The sequence below is a fragment of the Diaporthe citri genome (genome assembly GCF_014595645.1).
Source record: "Diaporthe citri strain NFHF-8-4 chromosome Unknown scaffold_2, whole genome shotgun sequence".
Taxonomy (NCBI): domain Eukaryota; kingdom Fungi; phylum Ascomycota; class Sordariomycetes; order Diaporthales; family Diaporthaceae; genus Diaporthe; species Diaporthe citri.
The window spans coordinates 6766774-6788161 of record NW_025064847.1 but is presented as its reverse complement, the minus strand read 5'-3'; the positions used below and the strand labels follow the sequence as shown (position 1 = coordinate 6788161).

General features: G+C 54.5%; 8 protein-coding genes across 8 annotated transcripts; 2 read left to right on the top strand and 6 right to left on the bottom strand.

Moving 5' to 3' along the window:
* Window positions 1-195: 195 nt before the first annotated feature.
* INS49_007392 (uncharacterized protein) lies at window positions 196-1105 on the top strand (the record flags this gene model as incomplete). Its single annotated transcript, XM_043168157.1, has 4 exons — window positions 196-228; window positions 533-596; window positions 672-977; window positions 1053-1105. The coding sequence occupies 4 exons, from the start codon at window positions 196-198 to the stop codon at window positions 1103-1105; spliced, it is 456 nt and encodes a 151-aa protein (XP_043029301.1).
* Window positions 1106-1728: 623 nt separating this feature from the next.
* INS49_007391 (uncharacterized protein) lies at window positions 1729-3449 on the bottom strand (the record flags this gene model as incomplete). Its single annotated transcript, XM_043168156.1, has 2 exons — window positions 1729-3309; window positions 3378-3449. The coding sequence occupies 2 exons, from the start codon at window positions 3447-3449 to the stop codon at window positions 1729-1731; spliced, it is 1653 nt and encodes a 550-aa protein (XP_043029300.1).
* Window positions 3450-4391: 942 nt separating this feature from the next.
* INS49_007390 (uncharacterized protein) lies at window positions 4392-6408 on the bottom strand (the record flags this gene model as incomplete). Its single annotated transcript, XM_043168155.1, has 4 exons — window positions 4392-5174; window positions 5233-5406; window positions 5475-5531; window positions 5581-6408. 4 exons carry the CDS (start codon window positions 6406-6408, stop codon window positions 4392-4394), a joined length of 1842 nt encoding a protein of 613 aa, XP_043029299.1.
* Window positions 6409-7805: 1397 nt separating this feature from the next.
* INS49_007389 (uncharacterized protein) lies at window positions 7806-9451 on the bottom strand (the record flags this gene model as incomplete). The annotated part of the gene is made up of 2 exons (XM_043168154.1): window positions 7806-8514; window positions 8625-9451. 2 exons carry the CDS (start codon window positions 9449-9451, stop codon window positions 7806-7808), a joined length of 1536 nt encoding a protein of 511 aa, XP_043029298.1.
* A 1313-nt stretch (window positions 9452-10764) lies between these two features.
* Window positions 10765-11271, top strand: INS49_007388 (uncharacterized protein; the record flags this gene model as incomplete). The annotated part of the gene is made up of 1 exon (XM_043168153.1): window positions 10765-11271. The coding sequence occupies one exon, from the start codon at window positions 10765-10767 to the stop codon at window positions 11269-11271; it is 507 nt and encodes a 168-aa protein (XP_043029297.1).
* A 1521-nt stretch (window positions 11272-12792) lies between these two features.
* INS49_007387 (uncharacterized protein) lies at window positions 12793-13374 on the bottom strand (the record flags this gene model as incomplete). The annotated part of the gene is made up of 1 exon (XM_043168152.1): window positions 12793-13374. One exon carries the CDS (start codon window positions 13372-13374, stop codon window positions 12793-12795), a length of 582 nt encoding a protein of 193 aa, XP_043029296.1.
* Window positions 13375-14231: 857 nt separating this feature from the next.
* On the bottom strand, window positions 14232-18079 carry INS49_007386 (uncharacterized protein; the record flags this gene model as incomplete). The annotated part of the gene is made up of 3 exons (XM_043168151.1): window positions 14232-14425; window positions 16538-16705; window positions 16762-18079. 3 exons carry the CDS (start codon window positions 18077-18079, stop codon window positions 14232-14234), a joined length of 1680 nt encoding a protein of 559 aa, XP_043029295.1.
* An 894-nt stretch (window positions 18080-18973) lies between these two features.
* Window positions 18974-20943, bottom strand: INS49_007385 (uncharacterized protein; the record flags this gene model as incomplete). The annotated part of the gene is made up of 7 exons (XM_043168150.1): window positions 18974-19590; window positions 19665-20043; window positions 20107-20338; window positions 20394-20432; window positions 20503-20598; window positions 20656-20726; window positions 20785-20943. 7 exons carry the CDS (start codon window positions 20941-20943, stop codon window positions 18974-18976), a joined length of 1593 nt encoding a protein of 530 aa, XP_043029294.1.
* Between the last annotated feature and the right edge of the window lie 445 nt (window positions 20944-21388).

Sequence of the window (21388 nt, the reverse complement as noted above, 5' to 3'; positions counted from 1 at the left end):
CGAAATTCGGCTTGCCGCTAACGGGAGTGGAGCTGCCATCTCGATTTTGATCTCGACGTCTGACCTTGCCAATCTTTTACCCTCAACCTGAATCTCATCCTCGACACTCCATACCCACGCCTCGCCAGCAACACCGACGACCACCCCCTTTCCTCACGTCAATCTCTCCCCAGGAAATCCATCAAATCATTCATAATGGGTGGCGGTATCTCTGTTCGCGATGTTGATGTAGGTGTCCCAACTTTTCCAGTCTGACCATCCCACACGACCTGCAAAATGGAACAACTCGACCACACGCGCACACACGCACGACGACAGTCACCACCACAACGGTACGACCACCGATCGCACCCCATAGCCATTGCTTCGAGAGGGAAATGAACCGCTCAATCGACTTTGCGCATACAAATATGGAAGGGCGTCGGGTCGACGTTACACATCAAAGAAAAAAACACCGTGGAGCAGGCGTGAGGGGGTCGAAAGACCTCTGAAGACGGAATATTTGCTGATGGTGTTTTCTCTTGATCTGCAGTCGCACAAGTTCATCAACGCATACGCTGCGTTCCTGAAGCGTCAGGGCAAGCTGCCCATTCCCGGTATGTAATACACCGAACGACTTTTTTCGACTCTCCCTATCCCCAGACGCCTCGGCTAACCACAAATCCATACAGGTTGGGTTGATACGGTCAAGACTGGCCCCGCCAAGGAGATGCCTCCCCAGGACATCGACTGGTTCTACGTCCGTGCCGCCGCTGTCGCCCGCGCCGTCTACCTGCGCAAGACCATCGGTGTTGGCCGTCTCCGCAAGATCCACGGAACCGCCAAGAACCGTGGCGCCCGCCCCTCCAAGCACGTCAACGCCTCTGGCTCCGTCGACCGCAAGGTCCTGCAGTCCCTCGAGAAGATCAACATTGTCGAGATCGACGAGGAGAAGGGCGGCCGCCGCATCACCCAGGCCGGCCAGCGTGATCTGGACCGTACGTTCTTCTACCCTTGCCCCGGCTTCTCACAGTCCATCCCCATGAGCTTGAATGCTGACTTGTATCCTTTAGGCATTGCTGCCCAGACCGTTGCCGCTGAGGACGAGGAGGAGGATGACGAGTAAACTGTCTGTCTCGAAGCATGACGGTGGCGTCGGGTTTGGACTTATTAACTATGGATTGCTTGGTCATCGGCGTCAAAAATGGATCAAAATGGAAATGATTCAACGGATTTCGTCTCGGATTTGGGGAAATGATACCACGTCAACATGACCGACCCGACCGCCGCGTTCTTTCTTTGTTGCCGGTGAAATGCTATTGCAGAGACCAAATTCTAGTTTGCCTGTTCAACCCAACATGACGAAGTTTATGAGCAGTGGCAATATGACCGGCCCGTATTCTACCTTTGGTGACCGCAACATCTGTATTGGTGAGCTGATGATCCCCATGATCGTGTATTATGATATGGTATGCTATGAATGAGTCAGAAGTGGGTGGGCTCCGACGCCTGGCCCAAATCCAACACACTGTCAGTGGTTGTCCACTCCCAAGACATACATTGCTGCCATGTTGCAGTGTCATTCCTACTTCGTCTCCTTGGCCATTTCCGTGTCTTTGTTCACAGCCACCAGCCAAGGAGATGCATTCTTTCCAGCTACAGTTCACGAGGGTCCCTCGCACTTTCCCCTCCTCATCCTGCATACACATGGGGGTCCACACCCATCATCCCCTTCCATGCCTGAGCATCTCATGAAGAGAACTGCACCGCCAGCCCGACCCCCTGGAACGGCGCGTCCAGCCTCCGGAAGTCGACGTCCGTGCCCAGGCTGAACAGCAGGGACTTGTAGCGGCCCTCGTACATGAGCCCGACCCGCATGTGCTGGTCGCAGCGGCACTTGACCACGCCGGCAGGCGAGTCTTCGTCGCCGTCGCTGCGCCACTCGCCCTCCCCATATGACGACGACGACCCTCCAACCCCCGTCGTGGTGGTGAGCTTGGCTCCCGTGGAGGGATCATAGGCCTCTGGCTGCGTGTGCTTGAAATCATAGTCGTCGAGCCGCCATTCCAGTTTCGCCTGGAAGCTTCGGTGTCTTGCGATTTTTTCTGCTGCTGGTATCGTGGTTGTCGTCGGCGCCGCCTCCGCGGCCGCGGCCGCGATCTTTACGGAGTTGTTACTTGCTTCCCTCGTGTGCATCGCCTCCGCGAGGCTCGGGTCGATCTCGTGGTCCAGCCCCGCCCTGGCAGCGAGGACCGCCTCGGCCTCTTGCGGCGGGATATCAGCTGGATCCACGGCCCGCTCATCGTCCTTGGCGCCTGTGTCATCGCCACTCCTGCGCCCGGAAGCAGCGGCAGCATCAGCCAGCCCCGGCGGCGCGTCCCTCCCCTTGCCCGCCCTGCCGCCCCGCCACAGCTCCACGCCGACCGCCCACTCGCTCTCGTAGCTGTAGACGTTGAAGCCGAACTGGCTGGCCAGCGTGCACCCGCGGCCGGCCATGACGGCGTAGGTGGCGCTGAAGTGGCCCAGCAGGTTGAACGTCAGCGCCGCCGTCAGCGGGGTTCCCGCGTGCGTCGGCAGCGTCTGGAACCGCCCACCCAGGCTGAGCCCGCCCGACTTGTTGAGCAGCCCGTAGTAGATCTCGCCGCCGACGCTGAATCGCCCGTTGATGCGCTCCTTGTCGGCATTGTGGTTGTTGCCGGCTGTGTTAGTGGTGGTGGCAGCGGCCGTTGGGTCAGAAAAAGGGGAAGGCCCTGCCGTGATGGGTATGGCTGTGCTCGGCTGTGATGCTGCTGTCCCTGTAAACATGTCCGTGCCGCTGGAGTGCGCCGGCGGGTTGGTCGCGTTCCACAGCCCCCGCAGCCCGAGCACGCCGCCGTCCGACGAGGCGAGCGTCTCGATTCCGAAGCGGCCGGCGGGGTCATCCCATGACGCCAGAGCCAGGGCGGTGCCGCCGTGGCGCAGGGTCTCCTGGCTGACGGCGCGGATGGTCAGGTTGACCTCGCGGGTGACGCGGGTGGCGAGAAGGGCCTCGAGCCTGCTCTGGGGCAGGTACAGGCGGCCGTAGACGAGGCCATGGCCGACGGCGTGGCGGGCGGCGTTGGTGGACAGCGAGCGGTAGCTGCGCAGGAGGTCGGGCAGGGGGATGCGGTCCGAGCTGGTGGTGGCGTCGGTGGGCAGGGTCGAGTAGAGGTACGAGACCCAGCCGTCCTTTATGCCGATGCTGTACGAGGTTCCGAACTTGGGCCGTACGAAAGAGGAGAGGGTTATCCTGCTGCCTGTTGGCGTGGGAAAGTGCAGCAGGGAGCGGGATGTGAGGTCGAGGTTGGAGTACTGCGGCACGCGTCAGCGAGATGTGAGTGTGAGGTTTGAGACGGGAATGGGGTTGGTGTGCAGTTTACGCTGTTGTCATATGTGTTCCCCCCGCTGGCTGTTATAAAGGCCTCTTGGAGATAGTCTATAAAGTCGCGCATCTTGGGTGATGTTCAGAGGCATGCGACCCAAGCACTGGCTGGCCTGGATGAGACAAGACGTTGGCTCTCGGAGGAGCGAGGGCTCAGCGGCCCTCGCAGCAGCAAGACCTGCGGCGTCGCGGTGACGCCTGGATGGGCTAATACCAGAGAGCATGGAGAGTATAGAACCTTTATTTGGAAAACCTCATTGCAGCTGACTGCCGGGTGCTTGAACTGAGAGAAGGTGAGAGAGATGTATCATGCCTTGCTGATGCCGTCAACTGCTGCTGTTCGTGACCAAGTGAACTCCTGAGGGTCCGTGCACTCCACCCAGCTGCCAACCTTGGAACCCTTACCCGAAGCTATTGGCTCTCCAGAGTACCCTGCATGTTTATGACCTCGGCCGTTTATTTGGCTCTGATATGTGCATGTTCAACCTACAAGATGTTGTGAATGATGGTCTTGGTCGATGACATTATTTCTGGTTAATTTTCGACTGTACTGATGAGCATGAACATTGGATGTTATGCTCACTCGCAACCAAGCTGCCGACCTATCTAGGTACCCAGGTAGGCAATTCCACATGCAAGCGTTCTGATCCAACCTGAATATGAATCCGCAACAAAATCTCAGAAAACTCACTTTTTAAGACCAACGAAACAGGATTATTAGACTGTGACTCTTGCTCGACCCGTTCCAACATACTCAACCCTGGATAGACCGCCGTCACTACATCTCGTAGACAGGGCGGCTGCAAATAAAGACTTTCCCTCCTGTGACGCAATCCGTCCGATCGCGTAGCTGGAAATAAAGGAAACAAAACTTTGGGAGGGAAATCACTGAGAACTCTCCAAATCAAAACGTGGATAGTCAGAGGTATCCATCAACGTCGCCTCTGTCCCCATCTCAGGCCCCAACCAAGTTGTAGACCGTATCTATCAAGCTAGAAAGTGAAGCCTGTGCCTATAGCCCTTGGCCATCCAGGTCTTGGCTGGGAGGTTGGATTGCGTTCAGTTCCTCCCAGAACTTGCCGATGGTGTCCGACGCGTTGGTGAGGTTCGTCTCGGGCTCCCAGGTATTGCTGTCGTGTTGATATCCTTTCCACTTGACGAGGTACAGATGCACACCGTTTTCCTCCTTGGACTGCAGTATCTCCTCCACCTCATACTCCTGTGACATCGATGGCGACATGCTGTCCGTCTGTGGACCAAAAGTAGACGACACACCTAGTGGACTGGGAGATATGGTGATACGAGGAACCTCAGTCAATCGGGTGTGAGACTGAGACTGGGGAGTTGGCAACTCCTGGGCGTTCTTGGAAGGTGGCGTTACATCGGGAACGGAATATCGAGTGGCATCGTATTTGGGCTCCTCAAAGACCGGTGAACCTCTCTTCTCGAAGTCTGTTGGCGCTCTCAGGACCAGCTGCCGCGCGAGACCAGGTCGGCGGTTTGATGGCGTCGATGGAGTGACTGAATCGCTAGGTACCATAAAGCCGTCGCCCTCCTGACCCGCGGAATCACTCTGGACGGCGGCCTCCATGATGCCGTCAGTGTCAAAAATACCTATTTCATCCTCGATGATATCCATGTTTTCGTTGGGGCCGGAATAACTTGTTGATTCTGGGATTTGCCTGTAGCTTCCGTCTGGCAGATGGCGAAGCTGAGGTCTCTTCCCGTATGTATACCAATCATGCGATTTGCATCGGAAAACAAGGCCGGTCTTCTGAGTCAGAAGCTGAAGGAACTGGGATCGAGATTAGCTGCAGTCCGTCCTAGATCGATCGCTGTCAAATGTTACTTACCTGGACGCAGCTTCCGCACACAAGCTTGTGATCAAGGTGAATCACAGTTTCGCGCAGCCCAGGAGGCAACTTGTTGAGCTGATCCTTCAGTAGGTTGATATTGTTAGCTGTAAGCGATTTTGTGCCAAATACGTGGGAGAGTGCCTTGGTTAAGACAAAGACTGCCAATTGCTTCTGTTGAAACAGTTAGTTACCACAGTATTTCGGGGAACCAGTACATCTATACGACGACAAGACAATACCTCAGAGTGGCAAGCAACAAATGTCCCTTTTTTCTCAGAAGGACTACCCAGGAAGTGCTGGACCATAGTCAGTATATTTATCATCAATCCCTCGGCAGATACTGACGTGATCAAAATGGTTGCCCTTGAGCTCGAAACCAATAAGTGTCGCCACGCGCTTGACAAGCTCTGTGTAGTCCTTGTTGTCGAGGACGTTTCTGAACACGGCATTTTTGTCTTGGATGGCACGACCCCAGCCTGAGACGGCAAACTTGTGGGAGTCGTTTTCATCCCCAGCGTAGATAAAGCCTGTGCATTTCCGACCGATGGTTCCATGTTCAGCTGTAGCGACTTGTCTGCCCTCCATGACCACTTGCTGCTTGCCATCTAGAGATCGAAGAAACGCAAGATGTAGGGATGGATCCTTTGGAGGCGGCTGGGCGTTGAAATGATCCACGTTTACAGACGTCTGAAGCTGAATCTGGGCCTGGTCTCGGGATTTGGCTTGAGCTTGGGCTTCAGCACGACCGCGTGCGAGTCCCAGGTCGTAGGCCTCCCTCCTTTCGTGCCGACGTGCCTTGAGCTCACGAAAGATATGACGCCGGCCGACTCTGTCCGGCTCGCTAGAGGCAATGGTGTTATATTCTCGAATGAGGTCTTTGAGAAAAGGCGACTGTGGGTCCACGTAGTGTCGAGCGCTGTAGTGATAGCTGTCCTTCATGGTCGACGAGGCGTTGTAGCCGGCGAGGAAGAAGAAAATGTTGCTTCGTCCGTATAGTGCGGCAAGCATCAGTGCAGTCGTGCCGGTTGCAGTGGGTACGTCTATGCCAACCTCTCCGTCACCGATGATCTTGCGGACCTTGCGGTAGTCGTTGGCCAGAACGGCGAGGTGGAGGGCCGTCAAGCCATGGGAGAGTGGCACAGAGCTGTTGGTGCTTGCATCAACCTGGGTCATATTTCCGTCGGACTGGGAGTGAGTCCCTTTGTCGGGGGGTCAGTTGCATTTTGAGGCGGGAAAGGTGCTCGTGCATGTGTATGCTGGAAGGCAACAACGCACAACAAACGCAACATGGTGGGGGATAAAACATGATTGCAGACAGAGCAGTATATGACTGGGAAAGCACTAGAGAAAGCATAACCAAATAGCGATAGCATCTTGTTCGGAAGGAGCTCACCAGTACTTGGCTTTTCTGTGACGGTGTTGGAGGTGACGACGGTTTCAAAGCTCGCGCGGGGAGGGCTGCAAGCCTGCGTCGGCTTTGAGGCAAAAGGCGGAGCAGTTGAGGAGGTTGCGATGCTGCAAAGTTGCCAAGTATTGGCGAGTTTGTGATGGTCTGAAAACTCCTTCTCTTTGCCAGGTTGAACACTGCTCGAGCTGACTGGGACAGAGGTGGGACTAGGCAGTGTAGTTGATGATGGCGAGGATGCCAGTAGGGGGAATGTAGAGCTGCGACTCGCAACGATGTTCGTTGCGAAGGAGTGTTGTAAAAGAAAGGAAGTGGTGATCTCTGGAGGGAATTTCCAGGTGTGCAAGGTGTTGGTTGGTTGAAGTAAAAGGTGAGCGTTTAGGTTTCAACCTTAGAAGCTTAAGATCGTTAAGCTTGGAGGAAATTTCAGACGAAGAAAGCTGATTTCAGCTTAGAAAGGGAAAGAAGGTACGGAAAAGGTGGTGGTAAAGAGGAACATATGCATCTCCTGCGTAGGAACTTTGGCTTCGTCCTGGAACAGCTCACGTCTTGTTTTGCAGGCGTTTCTCGAATCAACACTACCTGTATATCTAGAGAGCTCTGATCATAACCAGCTGTACACTTTCTACTGACTTTTCGTCATACACTACGCATCTTATCTGGTACGAGGCCTCTAACAATGACTTCGTCGAAATGTCCCCGCAGCGCCTTACTTCCAGTGGACTCGCCTACCTGGAGTCTGAGGGGCGTACATTCCCACACAGGTATCCCGCCCACCAGAGGCTAGCGTGAGAAGCATCAAGACACTGTCGCTGATGGCACTTTGCAGGGGCAAAATCTACTTCTAGCCTCAATACTCACCTTGATTGCAGTACCTTCAGAGGGCAGCCTTCACTGCCTAGGCATGCACCTCACAGAAATCACGGTGTAGATTGGCGGCTTGGACAGTCGAAAATCAAAGGGATGTGATGTAATGACAATATGCCATTGCCAAATCACAGTATTCAAACCACCTCTGAAGAGCTGGGCCTCCTCCGACTGCCGAGCAGAGTCTTAAGAGTCTAGTCCGAACTTTCGATCAGACCACGACCCACGCGGATAGCATTCGAATGCCTGACCTTGGGCAGATGAACACCTCTACCCGGTGGCCCCCGGCCGTAAACGCTTACCGACCAATGTACTTTAGCTCTAGCCACCTCAGAGGAACGAAGAAGACCAAGGTCAACACGAAGGTCAGCTCGTTCGCCAGATCTCCACCGGCGCTCCCCAGCAGCTGGCCAATCGGACCCGTAAACCAGGTCTGAACCATGCCGAGGACCCAACCGACAACGCCGATTAGGAAAGCCACCAGTGCGGCCAGACCCAAGGGAAGCTTCGAAGGGTCGTTCCAGGCCTCGAGGTCGTAGTTGTCGCAGCTGCCCTTGCGGAACATGTAATGCTCGCACCAGAGGATGACAAAGAACGAGGTGGCCCAGTAGCCAAGCAGGGAGAGGAAGTTCTGCAGATAGGTGTTGAGGCTCTCCCTACCGCCGGCGGCGATGCCCAGGGTGATGCCAAAGAGCACAATGGTCCAGACAAAACGAGGGATGCGGGCGAGCGGGCGTGCAAACTGCTGGACCGACAGGGCTGACGAGTACAGATTGATACAGTTCATCCCGATACCCGCGAGGACCAGCACGACGAGCACAAACTTGGCGAAGCCGCGGGGGAACAACATCGTCTGAATCAGGAAGCCAACACCCTGCTCCTCGTAGACGTCCGCCAGCTCCTGGTCGGCGCCCATGGCGGAGCCCACGCAGCAGCCGAGCACCATGCCGATACAGGTGGAGATGCCGATACCCATCGTGGTGAGCGTGAAGACCTTGACCTTGGAGCTGCAGGGCGAAATGTCAGAAATGACCCAATCATTTGCGCGCAAGCGCTCGCGGGGGAGAGGGCCAGGATCTCTTTCTGCCAACAACTACAAAGGACCGGGTCCACCTACGTGTTGATCGGGTGCTGGACGTAGTAGTCTGCAGCGATAGTGGCCCACGAGACGGACGAGCCGTAGACAATGGCCAGCAGCGACAACACGGCGCCGGCCTTGTCGTTTCCGGTCAGGGTGCTCTTGGCGGCGATGTCGGAGCGCGGCGCCATCTCGCCGTACATGATCATGAACAGCACAAAAAAGACGGCCCAGGCGTACTTCTGGTACTCGAGAATTGCACGGAGGCCGCAGAAGTTCAGTGCGGAGCTGCAGACGGCGATGATGACGATTCCGACGATGGAGCTCAGCTTGCCGTCCGACACGGCCGACAGCGCGGAGCCGGCCGTGATGGAGCCGACGGCGCTCCACCCGATCTGCGAGATGACATTCAGGGCCGCCAAGATCTTGGACGGGTACCATCCGAAGCTGTACCGGGCGATGGACATCTGCCGCAGGCCCGTGCCGGGCCCGAGGGTTGCGCACCAGCCGGCGACCGAGGCGCCCAGCAGGGTGCCGAAGATGGTGATGGGGATGGTCTGACTCAGGTCAAGGCCAAACTCCCACCCCAGGAACCCGGTGGACAGGCACGAGACGTTCATAGTCGCGCCGGCCCACAGCAGGGCCATGGTCGCCTGCTCGTGCCACGACTGCGGCCGCTTGTCCTCGGGCCGCATGCGCTGAACGGCCTGCGACTCAATGCCCAGCTTGGAGTCCAAGGTCGCCTCGAGCGACAGCAGCCTGTCCAGCATGCCGGAGCCGCCGCTGCCCACGGACTCGGAGCCCGAGTCGGCGGGCCGCGACGCCACGCGGTCGAGCTTCTTCTCCTCGTCGTAGGCTAGAGGCATCTTGGAGGAGGGGGGTTGTCCGGTGTCGTCGGGGGTTGGGTTCAACGGGTCTGGCTGCTCAGGCGGGTGTTCTCGTCTCCCCCATCTTGGGAGGGGGAGAGAGAGAGAGAGAGAGAAGGAAGAGAGAAGGAGGAGAAAGAGGAAGCCGGACACGCGACAGTTGGACCCTATTGCGTTGTGAATTTTTTCCACCCGTGTGGGCGATGTGGAGTCGGCCCTTTGCCTGTTGCATTATCCCCCGTACGTAAAAGAGCTTGTTTCCCTGGCTCTTCTGCGGTTGATTCTTATCTGCAGGCCCACATTTGCGAGGGTCCGGAAGGGCCCTGGACGTTCGATAGCGTCTCGCCATGTTGCCACAACGGTCCGACCGACGCGGCGCCGGTCCATGCCGTATGGGAGAGTAGGACAATGTGGTCGCGCGTCAGGAGGTGCCCGGGCTTTGACATGACCATGACAGATGGAATTTAGTTTTGGTTTGGAGGGGTTTTGACAGATGCGAAGACTGTCTCAGGGTTGGACCCTGAATCCTAATGTAAGTCATTCCACCCACACCACTGTTTGGTGAGAACACTCACAATGACAGATGACATCCCCTCAGCAGGCACGAAGTAAGCGTGGACAGTCATACCTTTTGATCTCTGTTCAAATATTATAATTTTACACTTCTTGGCGTGCCCATTACCTGGACAAGATGGGTCCAGCTTTAGTGTGATGTCGAGGTTGAGATTTGGAGTCCTCTCACATGGCTCAAGGCAGCCGGGTCACAAGGCCCGCATCTTGGCCAGGTGACCAGGCTCAGCAGTCACAACTCCAAACCCGGCTTGTCAACGTCAAGTGTCAAGAAGAAAAATGTCCAGCAAAATTATCCTCAAACCATTTACTTCCTCGCTTCAACTTAGCATTATTTCATTGTCTGGAACCTGCACGTACTAGACTCAGACACGTCTCACCAGTCAATACTACGTGCCTACGCTCAGGTAGCCTGCCTGCCTGACCATCTATAGAGATATACACCACATAGCAGGCAACCTCTTTTCAGTACACTGAGCCAAATCATGGCTCCTCAATACCCAAACATTTCTTCCCGTCGCTCGAGGCCACGGCAAGCAAGGCCCGCGTTGCGAACAACTCGCGAAAGAAGCGACGTCACCCGGCGTCTCGGACAGCACGCGTTGAGGAACGCAGCAAGCAGATATCCACAGCAAAGGGAGCCTCGGGGTGGCAGGAGCAACAGCAGGAACCGCCAAAATGAGCAACGGGGAAGCCACTCAAACCAGCACAACGATGAAGGTTCCGGGCTCGGCCAGGCCGCGATGAGCATGCTGGTCGGGCAGCTTCTGGAAGAGGTCGTGGACTACGTCGTCCGTCACAACTTCTTTCGCCGCCAGCGAAACTCACCGTCTGAGAACGCCGCAGCGACGACGACGGCGACACCAACAGCGAGGGCAGCCGAACAACAGCCACAGGAGCAGCCCCACCTGCAACAGTCAAACTCCCAGTCCTCGCTCGAGGAGAGACAGCGCCGCCGGCGACACAGACGCAGCGAGGTGCTCATGACCTCGCTGGACCGGCTTTCGGCCGAGCTGGAGACTACATATGGCGCTCTGATGCGCGTTAGCCATACTCCTCGCAGTGAGGGTGCCGCTGCCGATGAGCCGCTTATTGCGAATGTAGATGACCTGCGCCGGGCCATCACGCGGAGCCTGGCCCGAATAGAGTCGATTAGGCACCATCATCGGGCTACTAGGCGAGGTTCAAGGAGCGCAAGGGCTACCAGGCTTGGTTCGACCATGTCTATGGCTGGGTCAGATGCTCGGTAACTGGTGTGGTTGGGGAGTTGTGGCGTTTGTTCTTTTCATTCTCATTTGGACGAGGAATCTTTTCTTGCGGACACTACACATAGACAAACCTAAGTACATTCATCATGTAGTTTATGCATTTACAGAGCGTGTCCTGTGGCATAGAGTTTCATCTTCAATTATTCCACGTTGATCAACAGTACAAATCTTTCAGTATTCACATCTAACCATACATGAGTTTTATTTAAATTACATATATCTCTTTTCCTGCAGCTATGCGCTCATGACCACCTCTTTACCCACTTTACTGTGCAATGTACGCGTCTTCAAGTTCTTAACGAGGTAATTGCAGGGACAAATCTAAGAATACCATTTAAGCTTTACTCAAGCGTGCCTCCAGTCCACCCAATTTTCCCCATTGTTACGTCTGTCTGGGATGTTTGTCATATTTCCGGCCGTCCAGCTTCCGCAAAATAACCCGTCTCCATATATACCTTTAATACAACGTCGTCTCAGGACGTTTGCGAAAGTGCCAAACAGGCCGCACAGGACGATTCGAATCATATAGTGTAATCTAGGATTCTATTCACCACTGATATCAGGTATTTCAATGAAGCGCTGCTTCTAGGCTCTTGCGCTTTTCCGCCTTGGGGCGAAAACCCATATGCATGTTCAATCCTTGACTTTGCGGGTGTGGTTTAGATCGCTGCTGACCCATATCAACCCTTCAAGTAAGTTGTACCACGGTGGTTCCGCGCGTACGTGTATAAATGCACTGTTTGAGCTTGCCAAGATCCTGGCGCCAACAGCCTTTGAAAATGGTCCTTGGCACTCCAACCTCGAATCGGTGGGTCATATTTGCACCTTTGTCATTAAAATGCTTGTGCAACACTAGGTGCATACATGCAGACAGGCTTGAAATCAAGAATGCTGTACCCGGTTGGTGAAATATTCTGTGGCATGTCCTCAAATATTAGGCCCACCAGCACGGCCGCTGCGATCCCAGTAATTGGCCTCTTGGTGTCGACATGCGCCTAGTTACGACGCAGTACTGGCCGCCACCATTGTTGTATGAATTGGGAGAAGAGATGACGTATGACTGGCTGAACCACTGTCTACCAGAACAGAGACTCTTGAACGCATTCCGCACCGTGTACGCAGTATGAGCTACGTTGTACCAGACACAGACAGTCTCGCCTCGTCCACCAGTGCAGTGGTAGTCAGTACCCGTGTTCCAGGCCACTGCGACCGAGAACCCAGCCGAGATCCAACCCGACGAAGAGAAATTGTTATTCAGAGTCCAGGTGATCGTGATGCCTTCCGTTTCCGAGTAGCCTACAGTACAGTGTTTAGCCGCTCCACAAAACATGCTCTCCTGGATATCCTCCTATGTTAGCTACGATTCAAGGCAGGTTTCTTCCTAGACTAGGCTGTTGAGGGGTGGGTCATACTGGTTGCACATGTAGATGTAAATGCAGGCGTACGACATAGCTACCTCAGTATGGAAGGTTAATGGATGATATGGTGATTGATCACTTACGCTCATCTGAAGAAGGTAATAGTTTTGATGAGGATCACCATCGCCGAAACGTTCAGTCTTCCCCTTCGGTTTGCAGTGTGGTTGTTGGGGCGGGGGTCTATAATCATCTCGGCCTGGCCTGCATCCGTTGAGCCCCCGGGAGGATTCATGGATGCTCGCAAGAACTTTGCAAGGCGATTGCGGTGATCTGAGATGCACTCAGAGATGTTGGACTTGCTCAATGGTTGCATTGGGAGGTTCGCAGGCACCGCGACAGTGCAGGACGCGGCAGCTTCAGCATGGTTGAACATGCGAGCACAGACGATATCGCCGGAGTAGTTGGCATCCACGTGATTCAGGTAGGTGGAGGAACCAACGGTGAGGTTGCCGCTGGCACGCTCGTTTACGTCAAAGATGATTGGCAGCTTCTCGAAAGCACCCGAGCTGAGAGAAGATGAACAGGACTGTCCCACCAGGTTTCCACCAGAGAGGACTTCCACAGTGACGTCCGAGTTGGCCTTGTGGTAAACGATCGTGAGGTCTTGTTTGTCGTCCTGGGCTTTGGCAATTGCAGGAGGTACCAATGCGCAAGAAAAGAGTGGCATCAAGTGTTGCATGTAGAAATGATGTACCCGTAAATGCGTAAAATTCCACGGGAGGTTATTCCACAGGAGTTTGTCCCATGCAAGGTAGGAGGCAGCGACAGTCCCGTCTTCATGCTGGTCACGGGCGCCGGCATCCCTCGCCAGCTGATCAAGGATGACGTGTGCGAGGGTATCTTCTTGCCTGCTGGCACGAAGTCCACGCTACTCAATGGTAAGCCCCTGAAGTATCGTAACAAAAAGCACAAAACGTTAATCAATACTCTTGTCCGTTGGGGTGATCCACCGAGAGGTGTACCCCGACCTTGAGTCCTTCCGGCCGGAGCCTGGCTCAAGCTCGTTGAGCACGCATGAAGGCGTTCCGGAGTGTCTCAGCGTAGATTTCACAGCTTTCTAAGTAGACTTAGATATTTAACTTTTGGACCTTATAGCGTAGTCCAGCACATCTTCAATACTTACGTTATGGAACTCGAAGGTGAGTCAAACGGACATGTTCTCTATCCTGGACAGATTGAAAAGAAAGTTCTCAAAAAAGGACAAACAACTTGCAAAAACAAGTCTGTACATTGCGCCGAAGTTCAAGTGCCTTCGTGCCATGTGAATCTTCGAATGGTGGCGACAACTTAGCCTCCCCATCCCCGTTCTCTGCTTCGATTTTCTCCGAGCAAGTAAAGCTCAAACATTAATTTCACAAACCGGTCTGAATGTGCATACCATACGCCATTTGCGCCATCTGTAATGATTCCTCTCGTCATACAATTCATAAACCTGTCATATCTCTTTAAACAAAACACTGCTTGAACCCGTCGTCCATGCTCATCATGCCCAATGACCGGGCCTCTCTCACCAGCACCGACATTCTAGGCCGGCGGACCAGCAGCCGGAGGCGGCGGAGGCGGCGGAGGAGCACCTGCGCCCTCGGAAGAAGTCTTGGAGCCCTTTGAGCTATGATGCCGGTGGTGCCGCCGCCGTTTGCTGTGGAAGCGCACCGTGTAGCGGTAGCGGTACAGGAACACGATGCTTGCGATGATGAAGACCCCGAGGAGGACACCGACTACGATCCCGATCGTAGTGTTTGTGCTTGAGGTGGTATCTCGCCTCCGCAGCTCTGCCCATCCTGCAAGGTGTGACAAGCTGGAGGAGGTATGTGGGATCGCGTCCGGCGCCGGGGCGGCCCGCGCGGAGGGCGGTGGGGTGGAAGAAGTGAACGGGCGGGACGAGCGCCGGATATACATCCAATGCTTGGTGTCGGAGATCTAATTGTGTACCCAGGCAGTTTGCTGAGAGGATGAGATGCCAGCGGGGTGATGTCGAGTGGAGACGCAAACGACATGTCTAATAAATGGTGTCAAGCGAGCCAATGCACACGTGGAGGAATGGGAAAAGAAGACAGAAAACGGTCAAGACACGCCCGTTGGGTTCGGCAACGACCGGGGGTCCTGAGCGCATTTTTTAACTTTTCCCCCCTGGCGACCTGCCATCCCATCTTCCTTGCGGCCCGGCGGCCAGTGTGTAGGGAACCGCCAGGCGTGCTACCCACCTGGGCACCGTTCGCCGTGCTTGGCGGCAGACGAGTTGCTACTGTGTATGTGACACCTCACACAAGGCGAACCGAGGTCCTTCCACGCGGGTTCCACGCCAGTCGTGTGGCACCCCAGATGCAACGCTTTCTTTATTGCCAAACCTCTCTGGCTCGGGGTCGCGAGTCTCACGGCGGCTTGCAAGTCTCGCAGACTGGAAGAATGCGGAGAGGGCCTGTATGGCCTGTGTCTCGAGAGCGAATCGAGCGAGTGAAGCGGGGCGACATGCGCACATGCTTGCAGGCGGCACCGCAATTCCAAGGCGTTCCCCACTGATTCGACAATGCTGCAGGTCTCGAGCCTCCTACTTGGCTGGCTTGACTGTGTTCGTCAATTAGTAACGACTTGCAGCGCGGGACTACTGCAGGCTGTCCCAGGCCGGGATTGGCTTCCGGACATCACGAAATGGCGCTGCGAGATGTGGAAACTGGTAGCGGTGCAACGGTGCGTTGGCTCGGCCATCCTGTTGGATCAATGGGGATTTTATTGGCCGAGGATATGTTCGTATCAAAGTTCAACATTATCTGCTTCTTCTCGCCAGCAAGCCGCCCGGCGAGGGGATTTCTCTCCAGGCCCTGGTAATCCCGCATCAGCAAACGCAGCTTCCCGTCGGCCTGGGCCAACTGGCGCAGAGCGCACATTAACCGCTGAGCATTTTGCTCCACGGAATGCTTGACAGCAAGTTACGCACATCATGTGGCCAGCTCCATCTGCTGTGCCACCTGCGTGCGCCAAATCTTTCCCCTGTGGCTCCGTGGAGGGAACATTTTATTCGTTCTGTCCCCCAGCACCACCTGCGAGCTGTCATGAGTGGCTGGCAAACATCCTAGCCCATCGCAGTCTTCGAGATCTTCAAGGCCAACGTTCACCTTGCAGCGCCGGAGCAGACCGGCTGCTCTTCAGGCTCGGGGATGAGCATGTTTGTGATCATTACCTCTCCGATACACAACATTCGAGACAGCATAACGCAAGCCACCGGCATCTTACGTGTGAGCCCGCATCAGCGGCAGCAGTGTGGGGTTGGGTAAAGCTGGTGTTGCGGCCCAACCGCCCCAACGCAGTCAGTCTATCAGGTATGATTGGAGCTTCATACATGTGAACCCCAGACCCCTCACCTCCACCAGGTTTGCTGTCACCGTTACCAGGGCTGGATTCCTCCTGCGCAACCACTTTTTATGCGAGAAAGAACAAATCTCTCTCACAATTAGTTTTCCTGTATCCATCTTAGCTGACCCGAGGAAGGTTCCTTTCGTGCCGAATCATGGGTCAAACACCCCAAGCTTTTACCTCAATTTGCTATGACCGGACAAAACTCCTAGTCGGGCCACAAAAGCACCATTAAACAATTAACCTGGGTGATACGAACACAAGGGGTTGAAGATATTAAAGGGGGGACAAGGTTAGATAGGCTCAAGTTGGCATGGATGTATTTATAGATATGGAAAATTAAATTGCCCATTTCGAAAGGCGAGACATGTGTTGCTGACCCCATTCCAATAGACCACATAATGCGGATGAAAGACGGATCACTTGACTTCGCCCTGGACATCTGCATTACAGTGGACTCACTCCAAGCATGAGCTTACCCCCTCTTGGTGCAATGTTAAATCGGTCGTCCATCTCCATGTCGCCCTCGCCCATCTCGCTCGACAAAGACAATCGAGCCACCCGGAGAATCTCGCTGACCCCGATATAGAGCTCACACCATGCCAGGTTCTGCCCAATGCAATTTCGGCGTCCTAGACTGAAGGGGGCTGATAAAGAGTTAGCATCATAATGGAATGGATACAGCAGAGGGTGAGCGACTTACTCAAGGCGGCCTCCATGTCCTCGAGATCTGACGACTCTAACCACCTTTCCGGCCTAAAGGCCTCCGGGTCTGGGAAGATGACGGGGTCCCTGTGGTGGACGTAGTTCTGCATTCCCACAACAACTCCAGGGGGAAGCTCCATGCCATTGATGTAGATGGGCTGGTCGAGTACTCGTGGCAGCGTCGAGATGATGGTCGGATAGAGTCGCAGGGTCTCTTTGATGACGGCGTTCAGATACGATGCCCCGCGCAGTTCAGTCAGGTGATCTGTACCAGATAATGTCATCACTTCTTCCCGGAGGCGGTCCTGCACGTGTTGATTCTGAGGCTGGGAGATGGCATAGAGGAGATAGGTCAGGGTTGAGGACGTGGTACCGCTTCCAGCCAGCATGATGCCCATTGCCTCCTCGACAAACTCTGCCTCGCCGAGTTGACGTCCCAGCCAGCCATCGACTCCATCCCTGAAGGGGGCCAAAAGGTAGTCCTGAATATCCTCCGAGTCCTTCCGGTCCAGATATTCCCGCACCATCTGACGGCTGCACTCGTGCCAGTAGTTATGCGCCCTGTAAGCCGCCCCTATACGTCCTGGCATCTTGGTGCTCCAGCTGGCGTCTTTCAGGGGCGGGAAGATGGAATTGAAAATGAATCTAGGACCACTTGTTTCCATGGCCCTGAGGACGGACAGCGCACTGCTGCGGCTGGCAAAGTCCTTGGCAAATCCAGCTGCGCAGACGAGCTCGAAGCTGAACAGAGCACAAAGTTCGTACGCATCCACGGTCCCGCGCCGCGAGGCAGCCGCGTCCGAGAGAAAGCGGTCTGCTAGAAGCCGGGACTTGCTCCGTATGATATGTTCCAGCTTGTGCATCGACTGCAGGGAGTACGGCGTCGCCACGAGCTTCCTGCGCGCTGCGTGTTGTTCCCGGTTGACCATCTGGAAGATGTTGTCCAGGCCCGTGAAGGAGGCAGCACCGTAGAAGCTAGGGTCCTTGTGACTGGCCTTTGGGTTCGAGTAGATGGTTCGGTAGTGTGTCGAATCTGCCACGGAAACCTCGCCGGGGGCGACTCGCACCACAGGGCCGTACTTTTTATGCAGCTCATACAGCCATTGCGCTCGTCGGCCCTTGAAAGCAGCAATGCTGAGTGGCAGCCCCGTCAGCCGCGAGAAAAACGGTCCGGGTAGACGTCGCAAATCTCCAAATGCAAGAATTGTTATGATGCGTACAAACAGAGCAAAGAGAACGGCTACAACAAGGACGGTTGCTTGCTCGCTGGCTGTTTTCTGCCGCAGCTCGGAAATGACTGAAGATGCAGGAGCCATCGGGACAGCTCTGGATTTTCTTGAGGTTTAGTGGTATGAGGTTTACTAATTCCGCCAGTCTGCCAGGTGCGGTTGTTATACAAACAGAAAGAAAGAAAGAAACAAACAACATGTTCTACATCTTTACGCACAGGCTCACTGCTCGGTACTCAAGGAGACTTGTCCGGCCCCACCCCCTCCCGTTCCTGATGGTCTTGTCACGTTTTAGGCCGCTATACTATAAGGACAAAAGTAACGCCACTAATGCACAATATACCCGGGTCCTTACATACGCGACAGGTCTCCTCCACGGATTTACAAGGCGGGCGTCAACTTCTCCAACCACTTACGCGCACCCCAGACATGGAGGCTAGCCTTTGATTTCGGGTCGCGCAACAGCTGAGAACGCGCCGGGCGGAAGTGTTACAATGCCGTGCTTCAAATCAGCAAAGGTGTTCTCACGTTTTTTCTATACAGCTCTTGGGACCGTGTGGGAATCATCATTATTAGCCGCAGGCATGGTCTTTGAGCGATATCGAAGCTACGGCCGTTTCATAAATGCAGAGTTGAAAGACGGCAAGGTGAGTGAGTGTGTGCTCGAATTGTCCTCCTGTCCCCACTGCCTGGGTGCATGTGGGGCCGAGCTGCCATGAGGGTGGGTCAACTCCATGCCTAATAAGTCCGCCTCGGACTTGATTAATGCACACGGACTGTAACATGTTACCGTTCGGCTCATTGCTTACCCGCTAAGCATCAGTGAGGAAGGCTGGAGTCGATTCTTTTGTGCGGAAGAAAGGACAAGGAAGAACTGATCTTGGAGCACACTTTTGGATCCACTATCAGCCTCTCGCTTCACAACATGAAGCTGGTGATGATTCGCAAAATTGCATTGATACCAAAACGAAGGTCATTTCCTTAGTCCATCTTTCTCACATATTCCACTGGGCCGTCGTAGTGTTTCTTCCCCCAGAACATATAATAGACGGTAGAAAGCAGGATGACCGCGCCATAGATCAAAATGTTCCAGTTCATACTGGCTGCATCGGGGTGGGGCGAGGAAGGGAAGAATGCCAGTATGAAGAAGAAGACCAGGAATGCCATCGAGATGATGTTGACGAGCAAGCCCCACCTGCCCAGGTTGAACTTCGATTGCAGCAGAGGTTGGTTCGTACAGCGGCGCCATATCGTACAGCCGATCGAAACAATGTAGCTGGACAGCATGGCGTTGATTTGCAGGCCGGTAATGGAGTTGAGGGCAGTTGCGGACCCAAGATTGATCAGAGACAAGGCGCTGGTAAACACGAAAGTGAAGATGAGCGCGTTAAAAGGGATGTCCCACCCCGGCCGGACGGTTGCGAACCATGTGCTGAAGGGGAGGCCCTTGTCTCGGGCAAACGCATATAGCTGACGGGAGCTTGTGGCGACAAAAGTCAATAGCCCAAAGAAAAACATTATCGTGATGAAGACAGACATGGCGGTTGCTCCTCTCGTTGACCGGACCGCGTTGTAGAATACCTGCATAAATGGATATCCTATTCAATGATAGTCAGTGTCTGTGGCTCCTCTGTACGTATATTATATGAAAGTAGAGGTAGAGATTTCGCACCTGTCGGGCTGTTGAGAACTTCTTCACGATCTCCGACGCAGAAGCAGAACGTGATAATCATGACCCACGCCAGACCGCCATTAACAACGGTTGTCCAGATCATACACTTCGGGAGCGTCTTGCCGGCGTCTCTCAGCTCCTCAGACATATGCACGGCGGCATCCCCTCCGATGAGAGGGTAAATCCCACTGGTGATACCAATGAGCGCGGAACCGCCGAGGCTTCTCCAACCGCCACCGTCGCTGAACTGGGTGAAAACTTGCTTGGGTGAACTGTTTACCGGTGCCAGTACCCAAAGCGTAACCAAGATACCGAAAAAGGCAAAGATGTGGATGACAAGAATAATCGCTTCGATCAGGGGCAGCTTCCTGGCCAGGACCTGGGACAAAGTCAGCAACTCATCCAACACCAGACCCGTGGAAATAGCATCCATCTTTCGTACCGTGTTAAACAGGATTGCAAATGCAGAGACAGCGATAGTGAGAAGAGTCCCATGCCAGCGCTCATAGGAATATGCCGGGTTGTTCAATGCGATGAGCCCCTGGATCTGCGTGCCGACAAGATACGCGCCCGAAGTGCAGCCGACTTGCCAACCCAAGACACAAAGCCATCCCATAAGGTAACTAATGAACTTCTGGTAGTCTCTCGGGGCAAATTCTGACACCCAATGATATCTGCGTGTTTGTTAGCAGTTTGAAGCTGGTTGCTTGTGCATAACTGTAGACGTACTGGCCTCCCACAGTGGGCATCATTGACCCCATCTCCGCCCTAGAGAAGTCCGAGTCAGTAGACCGGAATTTGAGGATGTTTTCGAGATGTCAAGATGCGAGGGACACACATTGACGTGTTGATGAAGATGAACGCAACCCAACAAATGAAGAACATCCAGATCAAACCCGCAGTACCGCCATTGACAAGGCCGATGTTGGAGACACTGCACGCATAGTCTTAGTCGTTTTCTCTGTGTCTTCAAGCAGTATGATCTACAAACCTAATGATGCTTTCCCATGATGCCATAAGGATCATAGTAAATCCAAACATGGAAACGAAGCGGAAGTTTCTCTGCCTCCCGTCAACATCTTCAATGGCACCACACTTGGACAATATCAGAGTCACGAACCCTCAGCTCCTGCTTCTTTCCCATCCGAAACATGTTGGCCCGGTCGTCAGAGGTGCCAGTCTTGTCGTCCACGGCACTGCCGCTGGCGAGTGCCTGGCGGAGGCTCAACTCGGCCGACTCATTCTCGACTTGCGGGCTGGTCTTCGCATTCGAGGCCATCTTGGTAGCGTCCGGTTGCTCTGGTTGATCACTGGCAATAGTTTGCCACGACTCAGGCCAGAGGAGGGTGCTGAGGTAGGCACCGCACCATTGAAAAAGTTGAGGGATCTTCAGGGGGCATATATGATATATCACTATCTAGGACGCGGAACGGACACACACAGGCACGTAACACTCCAATTGGGTTGGCTCGACTATCTGTACAGGGTTCGGAGACAGAAGCGAGCCTGCTGGACAAAGACCCACATGATAGTGCTGCCCAGAACCCATTTCAAGGGGCTTCAACTCTGGTACGGGGAAATCCACAAGCATCAAGTGCAAAATTGCGCCATACATATCGTTACTCGGGATCAGGGGTCAGCAGAAAATCGCTTGTTTCCGAAGATATCAGAGTGCATTATCACCCCTCAGGTGCTGTTCGTGACTCGATCACACAACTCATGAG